The sequence below is a fragment of the Seriola dumerili genome, unplaced genomic scaffold, assembly GCF_002260705.1.
Source record: "Seriola dumerili isolate Sdu_G_001 unplaced genomic scaffold, Sdu_1.0 BDQW01003009.1, whole genome shotgun sequence".
In the NCBI taxonomy this organism is placed as follows: domain Eukaryota; kingdom Metazoa; phylum Chordata; class Actinopteri; order Carangiformes; family Carangidae; genus Seriola; species Seriola dumerili.
The window spans coordinates 353,356-373,173 of record NW_019177264.1 but is presented as its reverse complement, the minus strand read 5'-3'; the positions used below and the strand labels follow the sequence as shown (position 1 = coordinate 373,173).

Genomic DNA, 19,818 nt, shown 5'->3' with positions numbered 1-19,818 from the left:
TGTTTTACAAACTGTTTAAAAAACTGATAAGATGAGGCTGTCAGTGCTCTTAGTTCCTGGTTAGTAACTGATCAGGGAAATAGTTGTGGTCAGATGAGCTCACGCCAAGTCTCAGCCAAGTCTGACCCAACACCTCCCACTAAAACACTCTAACATTTAGTCTCCTTGACACATGACATACGGAAAGAAGTTTCTCCTTGCGGAGGGAATACCTGTGACTGGATGATCATCCTTTCTCTTCTTCACATCTTACTGTCTTGAAAGAAGTCTCTTCTTTTTTGCTTGGCACTTGTTTCGTCTCGTTCTTGGCTAGTTACCGCCATTTCATCTCCTGACGTCCTTTCGTTCAACACTGCCGCACTGTTGAGCCAAAAACCTTGCAGATTGTGTTCAAATGCTACCTCTGCGTCTTTTTTTGGATTTGTCTTCCGAAGCTTCCCAGAGCGGAAAAAAAAAGAGAGAGAGAAAAAGGCGCTCTAATAGCGAGCAAGGTGAACCGGCTAGAGGCTCAACGTGGCAAAGGACTAGCCACCAAGTTTCCCCTTCAAGAGACAGAAGGAGAAAAAGGAACGAGAGAGAGAGGAGATATGGAGGGAGAAGGAGGAGGAGCTCGCCGGCCCCCCATTTTTCCTTTCCTCTCTCCTCTCTTCTTCTTCTTCTCCTTCCTCTCTCCCCTCCTTCCTTCTGTCTGCCCCCCCCCTCTTTCTTTTTTTTTTCACTGACTTTTTGGGAGAAAGTGGAAGGTCAAAGGTGAACAGGAAGTGAGACACATTCATTTGGCATGTGTGTTGTAAAGTTTAGAAAGGGAGTGAGGGATTGGCTGCTGACGGAGGGAACTTTTTTAGTGGAAGCGTATGTGGGCAGATGGGAGGATGTCTGCGTTTGTGCGCTCACGTGGAGGCATATTAAGCATCTGCATGTTCTTCCCTTCCCATCCAGTCTATGTGCATCTCTACTTATGGTACATGTGAGTGCATATGTGGTTTTTGAGTGATGGATATGTGTGTAGGAGTGGGGCTGGATGAGAGCTGAGGCTCCATGGTCTTTGTAGCCAGGGCAGGAATGTCGGCGTTTTCTTGGCAAGCAGGAGGAAGCCTTGTAATAACTCCAGATGTGCAGCCCTGTGGTCTCCATCTCTCTCTTGCTCCCTCTGTTTTTACTTCTAAAGCTGATTTCCTCTCCCTGTCCGACTCGAATAAAGAGCCCTTTATGCAGCTCTGCAGCCTTCCCGACACACACACACACACACACACACACACACACACACACACACACACACACACACACACACACACACACACAAGAGGCGGGAAGCGGACGCACAAAAAGAAATACAAAGGTGGTGGGGGGTGGGGTGGTTTGGGGGTTGGTTGGAGGGGTGACATAATACTGGTAAATCAGAAGCAGAGCAAGAGAGGTTGTGTGTGTATGTATGTGTGTGTGTGTGTGTTTGGACGAGGAGGAAAAGTTTGTGTGACTCACAGTTAAGACATACTGTAGTCAAAATTTACCTCCTTCACCTTCGTTTCACACACCCACACACACACACACACACACACACACATACACACACACACACACACACACACACACACACACACACACTCACACAGTCGTGTTTAGGTTTGGTTCTTCTGGCAGGAGTAATTAATGCTAGTGTTTCCAGGTGTGTGTGTGTGCGTGTGTTTGTGTGTGTGTGTGTGTATGGGTGGGTGTGTGTGTGTGTGTGCGTGTGTTTGTGTGTGTGTGTGTGTATGGGTGGGTGTGTGTGTGTGTGTGTGTGCGTGTGTGTGTGCAGAGGTGGCCAAGGCAGTGTGTTTGTTTTAGCTATGGTTTCTGAGCTCCGACCTGAGCTCCAAATCAAAGCAGGTCTGATCTCAGGAGAGACGAGTCAGCAGTACTGGCAGAGACGGAGGGATGTGGAGGGGAAAGTGACAGAAACGGAGAGGAGAATGGAGATGAAAGAGGGATGAAGAACTTAAAAACGTGGGGCAAAAAGGAGGTAAAGAGCGGAGAGAGAGAGAAAAACATCAAATGTGTCTGAGAAACAAACCAGAAAAAGAGATAATGACATGAATCAATCCTCACTGGATGATTGTTGCAGTTTAGTTTCGGGTTCAGGGATTGAAAGGAGTGCATTTTAATGGGTGGGTGGGGGAAGCACTGCGGTTGCACCAACATTGTTTCCACTGTTTGGATGACCAGGCAGGCAGCTTCCTTCTCAAACTCTTACTCATTAAAGCCAGAAATACTGAGAAAGTATGCACACACACACACACACACACATCAAGTGTAATCTGTGATTCCACGTTATTCTGTGTTGTCATGAAAATACTGCCGGTTAATACCGTCACGAAAAACCTCAAGTTTCTGACTTTGCTTTTCCCGTCTTCGTATTTTGATATTGCATTAAGGCGGATGACTCTGTCAGTTTATGTGGGTGTAATTGTATCTTTTGTGTGTTTGCATCAGTGCGGCGAGGCTGAGTTTGTGAACACTGTGCTGTAGATTTATTTGAGAGTGTGTATAACACACCGGCCAAACCCCATAAAGGCCGCCCCCAAAATGTGATCCCTTGTATTTCATGCGAGTGTCATCAGTCAGCTGTGTTTTGGTGAAGCTAGTTTTTTCTAAATAGCTCATGAGATAGCATGTCAAATAGCTATTATTCTTGTTGGAAAAGACGAATGTGATCCGTATAATAGCTTGGTTTTATATCATGTCATTATCATTTCTCTGTGGAAATAAGAAACCAAGAAACTGTCCAGCATATTTCAACTATTGTCCAAAAAGATAGTGGTGTGGTCAAAGTGTAAGGAATAAGATACCCATTTTGGGAAATAAGCTTCTTTGCTTTCTGGCAGAGAGTTAGATGACAACATTTATATCATTCTCATTTTGTGTGTTATAATATAGGGCTACAGCCGGTTAGCTTAGCTTGGCATAAAGACTGGAAACATCTTGTCTGTCTCTGTCCAACGGTCAAAATCCACCTAGCAGCATTTCTAAAGCTCACTAGTTAACATGTTATATGATTTTTGTTTAATCTGTGCAAAAAACCAAAGTGTAAAAATAACAACTCACCATTTTATGGTATGGGTTATATGTCGGGTTGTTTTTGTTCAACCAGAAAGCGAATATGTGCATTTCCCAAAATGTCAGATATTTCCTTTAAGATACGCTGACGAAACTATAAAAGTATGTTTAATTTCATTACATTTTATTATAATTTTCCACATTGCTCCTAATCCCACTTGAATCCCTAAGGCTTGCTTTTTATATATTTTATACTTTTGAACAGAAGCAAAGTCTGTACTTGATATCTATACTACTGTTTACAAAACAAAAAAGAAGCCAGCTTGATCATCTTTGCTTATTTCAGCTGCCTTTTTAAATATAAAGAATACAAGGCTCAGAGATGTCAGGCACAGCCTACATGAAGGTACACAAAGGTTAGAAACAGACAGAATTGACTGTCTGAGGTGTAAAACTACAGAATTTAATAAAGGTAAAAAAAAGAAAAAAGAGCATGGATGTGGCAAAGAAAACTGAAACTTTTAATGGAGAATATGATGAAAGAATTGTAACAATTCTACCAAACCAGTGATGAATAAATAATGGTCTCACATTGTAAAAGAAAACAATAGAAAAAGTGGGTTAGAGACTGTAAAAGAGAAGCAAGAGCTGAGTGATGACCGCAGCATGTCTGAGGGAGCCGAGGAGGTACAAAGGCTGGTTTGTGGATATTTCCGAGTTTATCTCGTCTGACTGATGAGAATAAATGAGTCATGTATGTTTTTCTTTATGTAAATTATCGTTTTCCCCTGATTGTTCCCTGTATATCCACAGATCCACAACATCATGTCAGTACGAAAATCATTAGAGAAACAAAATCCAGGATTAGACCCAAACAGACACAGGACAGATAAAAAAGAAACCGCAGTGTGGATTTAATGTATGTTGGCATGTTGTTTACTCTCTCTCTCTCTCTTTCTCTGTGTGTGTGTGTGTGTGTGTGGTGAGACTCTGCGGGCTCACTCCCTCTTTTGAAGGAGGGCTGCCAGTGTTTATTAAGACCTGATACATATTTCTGGTATTCTGTGGTTGTTTTATAGCATTTGAAGAATTTATTCCCATGTTGCATGTATCTGTATTTATGGCAACTTTATTCTTTTTTGTTATGTAGTATTATTTTTTTAATATATTTTGTCCTAATGACTGACTTTTCCATGATTTCATGAATGAGATACAACTGGATCTTGAACCTTGACATAAGTGAGAGATTTCATGTTCATAAATATCAAGTTTTACAAGAATAAAATTTACTGTATATGTGTTATGTTAAAAAAAATCCCTCTCCACCCTTGGAACTGACAACCATTGGCACATATCATGTCATAAAAATCACTCAGTTCAAACACACCCTGTGTGTTTTACCCTGTGTGTAGTATGTGTACAAGTTTGACTTAGAGGTGCAGATTTTATATTCTGGCAGTTCATTTTAGGATAAAAAATATTTTAGCTGTTAATTGAGCTCCCACTATGTTTGGGTTATGCATTGCTGATGGTCAAGAGACTGTTATGTGTCAGGAGCAAAATCATTGCACATGAAGCCCCATGTGTGAGTTCAAAGCATGTTTGCATTTTGGACTCATATGTGAACGTTTTACCTCTGTGTATTCTGACATCATGTGTTTACCTCAAAAGGTGAATGTTTTGGTTTGTAGGTCCATAATAGTGCATATTTTATGTACCCCCCATCACATCTGATAATATTTGTTTCACATGTGAAGACGTAGAGATGATTCACAGGCCTCATTTGTCATTTTGACATGGATTTTTAAGTAATTTCACATGCTCACACATGAATATAAGCATATACATTTACAAATGTAAGTTCACATGAGTTTTTTTGAGGGAACTTTGAAATATTCCTCAAGTTTCACTTTTACTGAGAGCCTTGTGCCAAGTACGCACACACACACACACCAAACACACACAGGTTGAACAGAGCATTTGTCCTCGATCAGACAAGAGTCCGTAGACGTGTGGGGATTTTCACATGTGTTTATGTGGTTAGTGGACTGGGGTCTCCCCTCCCTCCTCCCTCCTCCTCCTCTTACTCTTTGGTGGTCACCGATGATTGATCACATGTCCTGGCTGGCCCGAAGGTTGTTACACTGACCTTCTGCAGAAGTAAACGCAGAGCAGACAATTAACTGCTTAGCAATTAGCTGCTAAACAGGAAGGTGCCACTGACCTGCCAGCCCACATTCGACCGGATCGCTGTCTCAATGTGTCATTGTCATGTAGACACCACGTTTCCTTTCTCCGTGAAGACGTTTATTTTTGTTTGCGCTCGTTCCCACAGGAAGAGTTTAGCGGAGCACAAAGGCTGTCACTTTTTAAGAGAGAAATGAGGAGGCAGAATCAGCTGAGATTGGACAATGAAGTTTCCAGCAGCCAAATAAAACATAAGACACATTAAACTCTGAATTTGTGATAAGAAGAAATAGTGCGAATTTATGTTTTTATCCCTGTGAAACTGGACACGTCAGATTAGATTTGTTATCTAGTAGCACTTTGCATGATATATGAAGTAGTAGAAAGTGTGGACACTGGCACGCTGCCCAAGGTGATTTGTTATTTGCATTATTGCACAACCTTGTAGCTCGATGAGTCATGAACAGCTGTGTGTTTTTACACATTGTTCCAGAATAGCTCCACTCTAGCTGTTCCCAATCGTAATTTTCTCTGCTATATTGTTCGCTGTCACTGATTTGAATGTTGGCAATGTTCGTAATTTATTTTAAATGAAGTCCAAATGGGATTAAGTCAAATGAAGTTTCTTCAGATGCTGTTTCTCAAAGACATATTACTCATAGACCAAACACTGAATAAGCATGTGTTAGTGGGTTTTTGATTATATGCAGAACCAGTCATATCTGTAGAGTTATCTGGAAAAGTTAATTATGTTCATAAAATATGATTTTCTGTGACAAAAGTTCTTTATAAACTAGTTTAATTGGACTGAACCATACTAATTTGGTGTTGAGCATAGATGCTAAACAAGGTTTTCCACAAGAGCTTCAAACCCAACGAGTCTCATTCTTTTTACCTCTTTCCACATCCCCATCATGTAAGACTTACAGAACTGCTCTCTGTGTTTCTTTTCTTTTTCTTTTCTTTTTTTTAAAGTAAGAACTCAATAGGGGAATGGCAGAAGAATGGAGGGAAAGAAAAACGGAGGGAGGTGAGGAGGAGGGTTGTGAAAATTGCCGTTGGCTGCCACCCAGGGCCCAGTCTTTGTGGTAATGAAGGGTTAGAAGCAGCGTTATTGCTCCCAGATGCCGTGCGGGTTCTCCGCAGCCCTTTGAAGCATGGCCCAAGTCACCAGACTCCCGTCAACATACGCACTACCACACACACATACACACACACACTGAGACATGCAGCCTCTTAAAACAACATGGATGCCGTTAACGACTATCTTCTTGGTTTTGCCCACCAAACTGCTCAGATTTGTTTCAAGGTGTTAATTGGATACTGATTACGTAAGGCCCCCGTGTGTGCGTTTTTGGTGTTCGGTGTGTGTGTGTGTGTGTGTGTGTGTGTGTGTGTGTGTGTGTGTGTGTGTGTGTGTGTGTGTGTGTGTGTGTGTGTGTGTGTGTGTGTGAGTGTGTGTGTGTGTGTGCGTGTGTTTGTGTGTGTGGGTGTGGGAGGCCATATTTCAGCCACATTTTGAAATCATGTTTGAGTCTTTGAGACGTGTTTTTTTGGAAGGTGTGCACAGTGGTGAAGTGCCTTTATGAATCCAGAAGTGAACTTCCTCTGCCTTTTCATAATTAGCCTTATTACTCACCAGCAAAACAAAACCATGGAAAGTACTTTGCATACACGCTGCTCCAAACACCACAGGTTAACTACAAAGCGCACTGCCTCGTCTCCTGTGTGTGTGTGTGTGTGTGTTTGTGTGTGTGTGTGTGTGAATGAGAGGAAAAAATTTTGAATGTGTAGAGGTTCAGACAAAAAGGACATATCACACATCACACCATGGTTCAGGTGTAAATGAAAAGAATTTATTAAACTATTTACAAAAATGAACGGATGTGAAAATCAGTAATGTAGGTCGGTGAATGGATGAGTGAGAATAGTATAATGTTGTATGCCAAAAAAAAAAAAAAAAAGACTGCGCATGTCAACTGTTATAGGTTTTAAACCCAGCATCCCAGGTCAAAGGGTTAGTTCACAGTTAGTTAGTTCACAAATTATAAAAAGACATTTTCTCAACAAGCTCTGGTGGTAGCTAACTCAGGTTTTCTACTCTCTGATTTCTGTTTCCAAGGTGATTGTAATTTGAATTTATAGTGTTTAGGAATAATGAAAAAAAAAACATAAAAAATCATACAACATGTCTTTCCAGAATCAGTGTTAATCATTTTTAAGTAAGTAGGCCTTCATGGCTGCTGGTGGGTCCACTGCCCCACCCCGAGCATCGGGGTCACACTGACGTATCAGTTGCCACTGTTAGGTACATCTGTAATATCTAATATAGTCCAATACACCTGTTCTGCTGTAAAGTTTATGATGCCTATAATTATGAGTTTTTTTTTTTGGTTGACACAGTCATAGAGGTGTTAATTCAATTATATGTTTTAGCACCGAGGTCATAGTAGGTGGTGGTGTTGTACTGGACTGCATTATAATCAGGGGTGTTTCTAACATTCTGTCCACCTCATGATTGGATGACAAAATATTAGAAACACCTTTTATTTGGACCCCGATAATAAACATATAAATGAATTTGCACATTTCCAATAATGTCAACAAAAACGTAACATTTTAAACTTTATCAAAGTAGAGCTGTTATGTTGAATTACAATAGACTGTACATGTGTATCTAATAAAGAGGCCACTGGGTGTATATTTTACTGTAGTTTACACAGTCAGTACATTAGAGGTTGGTGGAGGAAACAGGGCTGCACCCTGAACCTCCAACACCTTCATCCAGCAGCGGGCACATCTTACTTTGGATACCATGGTTCAAAACTTCCGCCCTAGTCGTACTGTCGACATGTTGCTGAACGCCGGGCTGAGTCACCACAGTGCAGCCGTTAGAGCCAGTTATACGACATCCGTGGAGCCACACGGACTCTTACAGGTGGCGAGTACTTCACCAAACGCTTCCTTATTGCTGTGAGCATAATATGTTTGGATGCTGCAGTGGACATGAGGCGCCATGGACATGACATCGTCCAAAACATTTCCACCCGCAGCGCCTTCCAAAAGCAGTGGAAAGAGGCTTTCCCAGGAAAGAACAGACTCTCAGTGGAGGGGCTCATGAAGGAAAAGGGACTCGCAGCAAAGGGCTGCAATTATACTGCTGTGAGTTAGTAAGTTAATAATAATATGTCACACATTCAGGTAAAGACAGAAAGTAAGATTACAGACAAAAAACCGAAAGTACTTAATATAGAAGTCTGGAGGTATTAATGACTTCATTACTTCAGTTGATACTGTGATTACATGGTGCATATTCTTAGATACATCTGTATAATCAAATCACCCGTTTGTTTCTAGGGCTCTGGCGAAAATGCAGAAACACTGCATTTATTTTCCTCTCTTTTTTTTTTTGTGCAATGTAGCAGTCATGGCTTTTTAGTTTTCGAAAAAACTCCATTTCACTCCCAGTTTGCTCCTTGCATGCAATCTTGACATGCATACACTGTAGATTGTACACACATGAATACACATATTTTGTGTATTACACCAGAGCTGTTACCATGGTGATTAATGTAAACTGAACAGAAGTCTCTTGACAAGCCCAGTAGTGCAAAACCATAGCCTGCATCACTGGCCGTGTGTGTGTGTGTGTGTGTGTGTGTGTGTGTGTGTGCGCGCGCGTGCATCTTTCTGATTCACTCTCACTGAAGTAAAGCGCTGCAGACAAAAGTCAAATAAAGGGTGTGTTTCCTTCTCATATCTGTGCATCTGTATGTGTGTACGTGTGACTTTGTTTTCTCGTGTCTTCAGTGTCTGAAATCTGAAATACTTTTGCCTGCTCATGCTGACTGGATTTTATGGGAACATATGGGAAAGTGCTCAATCCCCAACTTCCCCAAAACACATAAAAACACACACATGCAAGATGGGCTTGATTGGCACAGAGAAAAACCTCGATAATCTGCCTAAACTGCGTTTCAGAAGTCTGTGTATGACGTTAAAATAACGTTCATATATGCACGCTTTCTTATCGGTTTTTCTTTTTTGTTTATACGTGCACTAAACTCAATTCTTCAACTATTCTCACACCCAAATAGCAGCTCTTACTACCTTAATACAAAATGATAATGTAACTTATTACATCAAGTTTCTTTTGTCATATATCCTTTCTGCCACTGCTTTAGGAGTTCAGTTTCTCTGTACTTTCCCCACATCATGCACACACTCACACACTAGCCCCCCCCCACCCCACCCCCCCCCCCCCCCCCCACCCCCACACCCAACCGACCCCTCCCCACCCCACCACCCCGCACGCAACCCCCACCCCTCCTGCTTCCAACTCTCCTGACTGGATTTACTGGCCAGAGGAGAGGAAAATGTATGAATCAGTCCAAGGCTGCTCACTCCCAGGGAGAGGGAAAGCCAGAGAGTGAGGGGAACAAGGGAAAAGAGGAGGGAAAAAAAAGATGAAGAGAGAAGGAGAAAAGGAGGAAGGCAAATATTGAGAAATATTGAATAGACCAGAGACGGAGAACGGGGGACCTCGTTGCCCTCACCGCCACTATAAATGTTGATGTCAGCATTCAGCAGTCTGGGCGACTGCCTGTTTAGTTCTTCTTTTTTTTCTTTTTTTCTTTTTTTTTTTTTTCTATAGCAGGACACCTGGGTGTACTGGCGCTGCCAAATGTGTGTGTGTGTTTATATATGTGTGTGTGTGTGTGTGTGTGTGTGAGAGAGAGCGAGAGAGAGAGAGAGAGAGAGAGAGTTTTTACAGACATTTAGGGGATATGACCATTTGGCTGCATAGGTCGTAAATCCTTTGATGAAGGAGTTTGGTCACACACAACCGCACCCCCACCCCCCGTCTCTCTCTTTTACACACTCTCCCTTAAACACACACACACACACACACACACACACAGACACACACAGTGGGCTGGGCAGGGCAGGACCATGGTTAGCTATCCAGATGGTTCTAAGGTTAGTTAGAGACTACACTCAAAGGTGCTGTTTGCAACCAAAGTGCGTGTGTGTGTGTGTGTGTGTGTGTGTGTGTGTGTGTGTGTGTGTGTGCATTTTTAAGCTATGTTTAGACAAACTCACTCACCCTGTGCTATTCTTGGCATCTCATTTTGTGAATTCTAATTTTACTGTCGCTAGTAAAACATTCACGCACCCACACACACACACACACACACATGCACATTCATCCTCAGTAAAGAAACTTAATTTTGTAACAATAGACTTCAAGGAGTTTAACTGCAACACGTTTGTGTGTCTTTTATGTGTGTGTGTGTGTGTGTGTGTGTGTGTGTGTGTGTGTGTGTGTGTGTGTGTGTGTGTGTGTGAGACATAGGGGAGGAGAGAGAGGGCTGGCATGTGTCAGACTGAGATGACTAACTTTGAGGTTCCCTTATTCATAAATAGTTGGATGTCTGGATATCATATGTTGTTTGCAGATTTACAAGGACAAGAGATCTCTACACTGGAAGCACAACACCCCCCCCCCCCCCCCTCTGCATGTGTGTGTTTCTCATTTGTTGCTCACCCTTTTTTTTTTTCACAACTGTAATCAAAACCACAGACTGGAGGACTGTGTACGACTTTCCCATTCGTCTCTCCTGCCTTTTTCTTCTCTTTTTTTTTTGTCTGCTGTTAAATCTAATATGTGAGCGTCTACTCCTGATTTTCTTTCATCTGCCTTCTTTTCGTCTCTTTATATCTGGTTTCTGCCATTGATTATGGTTAAGCTGATGCTGCAAAATCTTATATCAAGTACAACATATCAAGTAGTAGATTGATCAGCCAACAATGGCTTTATTTTTTTTGCTCTTATACACAATGTCAGTGCAGATACTGTAAATCTCTATGACCATTTTTACTTTAGGGCCAAATTCCTCACCGATGGAGCAACTCACTCTCTCTCTCTCCTCCTCCTCCTCCTCTTCCTCCTCCTTCCTCACATGCACTGGGTAACGGGTGCGTTTCTCTGTCGCCCCCTGCAGGAGAAAGAGAAGAAGTACATGCTGCAGGTGGACAACCTGAAGCTGCGCGATGTGGAGAAGGGATTCATGTCCAGCAAGCACATCTTCGCCCTCTTCAACACCGAACAGAGGTGTTATTACAGACACACATGCACATCAATATATAGTATACACACACACACACACAAACACACACACACACACACACACACACACACACACACACACACACACACACACACACACACACACAATTATACATCAATTATGTATAATTACAGAAACAAGCAAATGAATGAAGCAATGAAAAGAAACTGTTACCATTAGCCTTTGCTCTGCAGCCCACTTTTCTTTTCCATTTATGTGTTTTCTGTGTAAAATTCTCATGGCAGATTGCAGTTAAAGCTGAAAGTTTAAGACAGTGGTGGAAGAAATGTCTGGACAAGTTACTTCAATAAAAGTGGAAATACCACAATACGAAAATACTCATGTAAAAGTAAAAGTCCTAAAAGAATCTATAACAAAGTGTACTTATGAAAGTAGAGGTGCTAATCATGCAGAATGGCCCCTGTCAGTGTTATATTATTACATTATTAGCTAAATTTAACCGTTTTCTATACTTTTGGGCAGTTTAATCTATAACATGATCGTATCTTTTGAATGTAAAATCTCAAATTGAAAAGTAATTATTAACTATATATCTGTGATATAAATACAACAGAGTAAAATAGAGTAGAAAAAAAAGTGCAATATTTGTCTTTCAAACACACACACACATATATATATATATATATATTTAAATGGAAGTACTCAGGTAAAGTACAACAGTGCAATACTTGTTCCCAGGAATGTTTATAAGGACTACCGTCAGCTGGAGCTGGCCTGTGAGAGTCAGGAAGATGTCGACGCATGGAAGGCCTCCTTCCTCAGAGCTGGAGTTTATCCTGAACGGGTCACGGTAAGATTTATTTAGAAGCACACACAGCATTGTATTACATTCTAGTTTTGTTTTTTTGTTTGTTTGCTTTAATCATACATAGCTAAAAATGTGTGTTCACCAAACCACATGTACAGTAAAACACATTCTTAACTCCCACCTTGTCACAATCATATAGACAAAGAGTAAAGTTAATTATTGGTTTGTTTGTTTTTGTACGAGTCGTCTAGGCTGTTGTTGCCGATGATGTGTAATTGGAGTCTTATTTGAATGTTGTCATGTCTCTCATGTGATTCTGTATCTGTCCTTTTCAATGTCTTTTATCTTTCATCGCTGTTTGACCTTGTAGGAGAAGGAAGGAAAGGTACGTTACTTTGGTCTACGTCGTTCCTTTTCTTCATCACTGTGTCTTCTTTTGAACGTTTCAGCCTAAAACTATTAACTAGAGAGAAATCATCGAAATGCAGCCCTACTTATTTGTTGGCCATCACATTAGATTTGATTAGCTGGCGGTAATCAGTCAACAGTTATTCAGTGTTACATTCAGAACCAGTTTATTGTTATGTTATATAAGCATAAAGACAGGGATGCATAGTGTGACCAAATTTAACATTTTTACAAGGAACATTTTATCCAAAGTACTCCCTCTAATAATAATACCATTATATATGGGATTAGTAAAATATATATATATAAGCACATTTGGAAAGGGCTGTACCAGCAAATCAAAGAAAATATGAGATTTAATTCAAGAATGTGAGATGATTTTGTTACATTGCTGGACAAAACAATCAGACAAAAAAGACCATTTTGCATTTTTTTTCCTACCGTGCAATTTCTTTCTATTTTATGATGCCTCACATTTACAGTTCTTGTTTCTTCAACTCTTCCCAGTGCAATCAAAACTCTCTACATTTTTTCTCTGCAGAGTGATGGTGGTGATGAAAGCAGCTCTGACAACTTCATGCACAGCATGGACCCTCAGCTGGAGCGGCAGGTGGAGACCATTCGTAACCTGGTCGACTCCTACATGGCCATCGTCAACAAGACTGTCCGAGACCTGATGCCCAAGACCATCATGCACCTCATGATCAACAATGTGAGTTACTGGTGGTGGTGGTTGTGGTGCGGGGCCGGGGTGATGAAGATGTTCTGAAACTAGAACTGTCATCACAAAACGTTTCTCTCTCTGTGCCCAGACGAAGGAGTTCATCAACGCCGAGCTGCTGGCTCAGCTGTACTCGTGCGGCGACCAGAACACGCTGATGGAGGAGTCTCAGGAACAAGCCCAGCACCGTGACGAGATGCTGCGGATGTACTACGCCCTGCGAGAGGCCCTGAGCATCATCGGTGACATCAGCACTACCACCGTAACCACTGCCATGCCACCGCCTGTGGACGACTCCTGGCTGCAGGTGCAACGGGGCGGCTCCGGAGGAAGGTATGGCATGATGCGAATAGACAGAGGAAGAGCATTAGAGGGGGTTGAAGGGTGTGTGTAGTGCATTGTGTTTTCTGTCTCAGACGTCACTAGTTTACATTTGCTCGGTTCCTCTCTTCCCTTCTCCACCAGGTCTCCAGCCACCAGTCCAACTCCAAACCGCAGAGCTCCACCGGGACCTCCGGCCCGCCCAGGCTCGCGTGGTCCTCCACCTGGACCCCCTCCTGCTGGCGGACCCCCTGTCCCGTCTCGTCCTGGAGCTTCTCCTGACCCTTACAGTGGGCCGCCACCCACCGTGCCCTCCCGGCCTAACCGCGCACCCCCAAGCGTGCCCAGGTGAGTGAGAGCATGAAAAAATGTGTTTGAATCCCAGTAACGCTTTTTCACACCAACGTAGAGTATGATCCAAGGACATTAACACCCAAACCATAGCTTATAATACTATGACAAGCTATCCGACCTGAAGTGTGGATACTCTCTGTTACTAAGGGGGATGTGAAGACACCTGGATGAGGGGATGAAGGAGGTAAATGAAAGTGGAGAGCACTGGTTGTGATAGAAGATAGATGAATAGATGAATAGAGATCCCTGAATAGATGGATAGACAGTGATATGATTATCATCATCAGTTGATCGTGTTCTTTTTCTCTTGGTGTCTTTTGGTTTCACCTTGACTTGTTGGTACCTCTCTGCCACCACTTTGAACTTTCAACACGCTGCCAAGCATCACTGTCAACACCTAACACTCCACTGTTCATCGCTAACACACACCCCATCACTGTCCTCATCGGGACGATTTAGATACTTTGACTTTACAGTCACTCAGTGACTGCAATGAGGGTTTCCTTTCTGTTCTCCATTTACTGTATCCGTCGCCGCACCTGTAATCTTTGCCTTGTGCTTGCCTGTGTTTGTGAGATAGCTAATTTTTTTAACCTGGACCGATTCATTGTAGCGTTGAGTAGCAGCTTGCCTCTTTTGCCGCAGGGGACACTAACGTTGCTGAGCAAAGCTCTCACTGGCAAATTCAGGCTCAAAATCAGATCCAAGTATCTCAAATTCCTCAACTTGTGAGCGCTGATGCTTTTCCATCTAAAACCATTTTTCCTGCGTTCTGGTCTGTCCTGAGTGAGAGCTGAGCACATGTGACGTTGGTCATTTCCTGCACTGTAACTGTTTGCACTCCTTTTCTCTTTTCTTCATCCCTCTGTCCCTCACCACACCTCTGTCCCACACATGCCTATGGTTCCTTCTACAGAATCACTATCACTGACCAGTGAGGAATAACGTTTCTGGTACGTTGGGTACTGTCCACCATTATCATCATCATCATCATCATCATCATCACCACCATCACTTTCCTTCTTGTGCTTCCTCTCAGAACGCATCCTTTCACTGCATGCCATTTCCTTTTTCTTACTTTTCCTTTCTCCTCCTAGAGCGCTGCATGGGCAAACACACCAAGTGTGTGTGTGTTTGCATCGGTGTGTGAGCTGATTTTTCTCACAGCATTTTAGCGTCGATGCTAAGTTGTTTCTTAAAGGGGTATGAGTATGTCAGAACCGGAAAGAGGAATTTTTACTCCGTTTACATCAGCAACATGTTAAACAGAATTCAACTCAAATGTCCAAAACCTGAAGATTATTCTTGGTTTTGTGTCAATGTTGTATGTGATATATATATATATATATATATATATATATATATATATGTATATGCCACAACATCCCACCCATCCCTAGCTTTGTCTCTGAATGTCTGATATTGTCATTCAAAGTCATCCTATCTGCCAACATAACTGTTCAGTACAGAGGTTTGTGAGTGTGCAGGTAATCCTCAGTGGATTTTTGCCTTTTTCTTAGGAAATACCAGGCAGTTTTTTTTTTTCATTTAAGACCTCTAAAAATCTCTTTATTTAAACAATCAGAATAAAGCAACAAATCGACCAATCAGAACGCTGCTACAGACTGCGCAATCAGAACCAAGGCTACAAATAGATCAATTAAAACAGCTACAAACCAATCAATCAGAATAAAGCTATGAATCGACCGATCAGAACGCTGTTACAAACTGGCAAATAGATTTTTACTTATCTATATAATTATCTTGTGACCTGTGACATTTTTTCTTTGTTGGAAACCACATTAATTCATTCATTCATTAATTAAATGGATGCCCTCAAACTGAAAATTTCCGACAATATGCTGTTTTCACTCTTGTACGCCTTTCAGGGATTTTTTCTTGATTGCTGTTCCTAATATTTTTCACCCTCTGTAGCACCATAGGATTATTTACAGAAATTAAAATGAAAATATTTTAAAACTACATGATACCGTACTAAGACATTGTAATATGTAGTAATGCTGCCTACTTTTGGCCTCAACTGCAAACATACATTACCTGCATTGTGGCCATGTTAAATGAGCCTGATATCTCTGTGGTGTTGGTCATGTCTTCAGGTTTCATCCTTGTGTTATCTCATTATATAAGTGGTCGTCCGTGTGAGTGACGGTGCAGTACTTCAGTGTATGTGCATGGATTTACACACGGGGGTCCAGAAATAAGCAAAAACCTTGGAAACACTAATCCAACCTGTTCCTGTCCTCTCTTCTTTGTATCTCTTCCTGTCTGTGCTTATGTGTCCCCTGGCAGTCGGAGACCCCCACCCTCTCCAACCCACTAGACCTCTGAGCTCCTCCCTCCGTCCTCTTGTCCGCCCGTCCCTCCTCTGGATAAGAGACTATGGACAACAGCGCCACCTTCCTGTCATTTCCTGCCTCACCTGACCTGAGCTGGCTCCCTTCTCCTGCTCCTCTACTTCTCCCTTACAACAAGCCATGTCTCTGTTTCACTCCCCAACAAACCCTCTGTTCCACACGGAGATGCAGAATACTTGAAACACACCTGCATGACTTACATACCGACATGCTGCACCCTCAGAATTTAAATAAACTATGTAGACAATATGAAATAATTGATAGGAAACAACCTGGTGAGTGTATGCGCACATATGCATGCACACCTGCTTACATAAATACACACATATATATACAACAAGCAAACACACACAAGATATTTTTCCTCCTTTTAAGCCTAAGGGAGGAGACTTTTAGCATGACACTTTGCCTGAGTATAACATTATACTCCAGCATTTCTTATGGGTATTCTGGCTGCTGACTGACGTATTATTCTCTTATTTAACGTTTGTTTAATCTTATCTTTCTTTTATGTTTTTTTCTGATTTATTCTTATTTTTTCTAAAGGAATACTTCACCAAAAGATGTTAGGTTTTGTATCACAGAATTGCTCTGTATTGCCTGTCATGCTGAAGAAAAAACATTTTCAGCAGAGTTTTCAAAAGTGGAAGCTATTTTTGAAGTAAAAAAAAAAAAAAAAAAGACTCCAAACTGCAAAACAATATCAGAAAGTCCATAACTAATCCTTCAGTTATGTTAGTGTCAGTGTTTTTTAAGATGCACTGAGCAAGGGGATACCTGAGACTTGGTTATTATACTGCATGATGCATGTTTTTAAATTAATTTCTACTTATTAAAAAACTATTTTTTTCCTCACAGCATGTCAGACACAAAAGTTTGGTGGAGTATTCCTTTAAGGGAGGCGATGCAAGCTGAACTGGACTGGATATTGCATCCCTGAAACTCTTGTGTTTTGTTTGTAACTGTTGTATTCAGGTTTTGATCTGTAATTGTGGTCCCCCAAAATCACAGGCGAGGACACACTTTAATCACATTGAATCAGGTCCGCTTGTACTTGAGAACTAAACATCCAAAGAGAAGAACTGTGCCATTCATACAGTCAGTATTTATCTTAGATGTTGCGATTTTTTTTTTCATCATTACCATCATTATGAGCTGCAGATAAACATAAAGACTTCCCTGGTGTCTCCTCACCTTTATGATTTCGGGGTTTCTCTTTTCATCCCGTTCATCGTGTAAGGTCTTCTGTTTTCTCTCTGTTTCTACTCTTTTCACTGAAACAGCCGGCCAAGCAAGGGTGGGCCCTCTCGCCCTGAGAGCCCCTTGCCGCCATTCGACTCTTAGAAGAAACCCCCCCCACCCACTTCCTCTCTTTTACCTCCTCTCTTCTAAAACTCCATTGCCCATCAGCTGCGAAACAGACTGCACCATCCATCACTCACTCACTCACACACACAAGGGAGGAGGGCTTAAATGAATTAAGAGGGGTAACAGACTCCTCATCTTCAGATATCTGGACAGATAGGGGAGCTGCTGCTCTTCATCCTTGCTTTCCCTCTTCCTCCCTTTGCTGTAGGACAGGAGGAGTGATCATGTGATGGACTGTCTGGATCCTTTTTTTTTTTCTTTTCCTTTTGCTTGTTGTAGCGTCCAGATTGCCTCACTGCCACTAAATCCACCTGTGTTTTCTCGGGTAATCGAATCACTTTGAGTGTAATCTCACACAACTGTGACAAAACCACCTCTTCAAACGTTGTTGTCTGTGCTTCCACAGAACCTATGCAACAAAGAAAAATGGTTTCCCACTTTTCCCACTTCCCTCCTCTCCTCTTCACGAAAACGTTGTTACTGCATTATCTTATGGAGGTGGGATCTAAGTTGAAAGTGCAATATAAAGGATGTTCTTCTGCAGACAGCTGCATGCCACCAGTCAAACAAGAGCCAAGTAGACTTTCAACTAGGGCATCTGTGGCCTGGGCTGCACCCTGCGTTCCTTATGCATCCTTTTAAAGTTTTTAAGTCAGCTCTGTTCACATCATGCATCAAAATCTTCTGATATACTCACAGGAAAACTTTTCAGGTTGATAATCTGCCATGTCTTTTCTGTTTTTTCCTCCTTTTTTTTCTTTTCTTCCCTCTCTCAGTGGTCACGGGGGTGAGTGAGAACATGAAAGCAGCCACAGTCTATGCATAAAACTATCAAACGCTCCTTCTGTTTCACCTTCACTTTGCTGTGTGAGAGCCTGTGAGTCGAACCCATCTTTTCACCTCTTTTTCCATCCGCTGAACTCTGCTGTCAGTGTGTGATGTGTTGTATTTTGACCCCAAACAAAAGATGACAAAAACCCACCAGCCACAACAGAGCCCATCTCTGTACCTCAATTGATGTAATTTACAAACTACCTGAAACACTTCAGTCACCCCATGATGTATCTTAGGACTTCACGACTGCAAAGCAAACACAATAAAGCATATCCTACTCATTATTTAACGTTAAATAGTTTATTATGGACATATCTTAATGCGTTATTCTGTATATGTGTGGTGCATCTTATGGGACTTGTACTTCCACTGTCTAGAGAAATTAGTCTGCAATGTATGAAATTGCTGAATATTTAAATGATTATGAATAAATGAGTATCTGTATAAGGAATTAATATTTGAAAAACTTACAAAAAATATATTAATGCAGTGATGTATATGGACGTCTGCAGGTTGTTTGATACTATAGGTTGTAGGAGAGAGGGTTTTTTTTTTCTTGTCTCTCTCTCTCTCTGTGTGTAGAAGAGCAGGGAGATACAGTGTGAATGTGTGAACTCCTGCAGAAACCAGGCCCTGCATCTTGTTCAAACTGATGTGGATGAAAGGATGACTTTACTCTGCAGGACTGCTGTGCTTTGTCAACACATTAAAACCTCAGTGTACTGAAAGAAGCTTCCTCTTCGTGTTCTTTTCCTCTTTATGGTGGTAAACGTCACAGGTACATTGGAACTGTTCAGAGAGCTTATGTACTGAGGGGTTCAGGGGGCATCAGAAAAAAAAATGTAAACACCTTATGAAAGAAAAGATGTTAATTTTGAAGTAACACAAACAAAAGCCAGAGGTAGAAGTAAAAAAAAAGAAAATAAAAAGGACAAAATGCAAATATGATCCGCTGACATTTCCTATGACTTGCAGTTTTTCGACTTGCTGCTACCAAACGGTATGTGGAATATGTGTGGATCTGAAAGTCAATCAATTGATCAATAAAAAATTAACCAGCGTTTAGTTTGACAGTCCATTGATTGCTTATGTATTTCTCTTTTTTTGCCAAAAATGAAAAATGAACTGGTTCCAGCTTCTCAAATGCAAATATTTGCTCTTTAAAAAAAACAAAAACAAAAAAAAAACTCTTCTGTGGTATTAGATTAAATATGTTTGGGGTTTGGATGATCAGACAAAACAAGCTGTTTGTATACGTCACCTTGAGCTTTAGAAAATTTTCCTCAGACTTAACAAATAATCAAGAAAATCATC

At 41.5% G+C, this 19,818-nt stretch overlaps 1 protein-coding gene across 6 annotated transcripts in view; it reads left to right on the top strand.

Moving 5' to 3' along the window:
• dnm1 (dynamin 1) overlaps positions 1 to 19,215 on the top strand; it is a 54,493-nt gene extending 35,278 nt beyond the window's left edge. For 2 of the 6 annotated variants that reach the window (XM_022769448.1, XM_022769445.1), the window contains 7 exons: positions 11,229 to 11,338; positions 12,054 to 12,165; positions 12,494 to 12,508; positions 13,073 to 13,243; positions 13,344 to 13,585; positions 13,718 to 13,921; positions 16,238 to 16,983. In XM_022769448.1, coding sequence (XP_022625169.1) covers positions 11,229 to 11,338; positions 12,054 to 12,165; positions 12,494 to 12,508; positions 13,073 to 13,243; positions 13,344 to 13,585; positions 13,718 to 13,921; positions 16,238 to 16,268 — 885 coding nt within the window. In that variant the 3' untranslated portion in view covers positions 16,269 to 16,983. Of the gene's footprint in view, positions 1 to 11,228; positions 11,339 to 12,053; positions 12,166 to 12,493; positions 12,509 to 13,072; positions 13,244 to 13,343; positions 13,586 to 13,717; positions 13,922 to 16,237; positions 16,984 to 17,585 lie in introns of those variants that run through there. The other 4 variants (XM_022769449.1, XM_022769447.1, XM_022769450.1 and 1 more) reach the window with 3 other exon arrangements.
• The last annotated feature ends 603 nt before the right edge of the window (positions 19,216 to 19,818 follow it).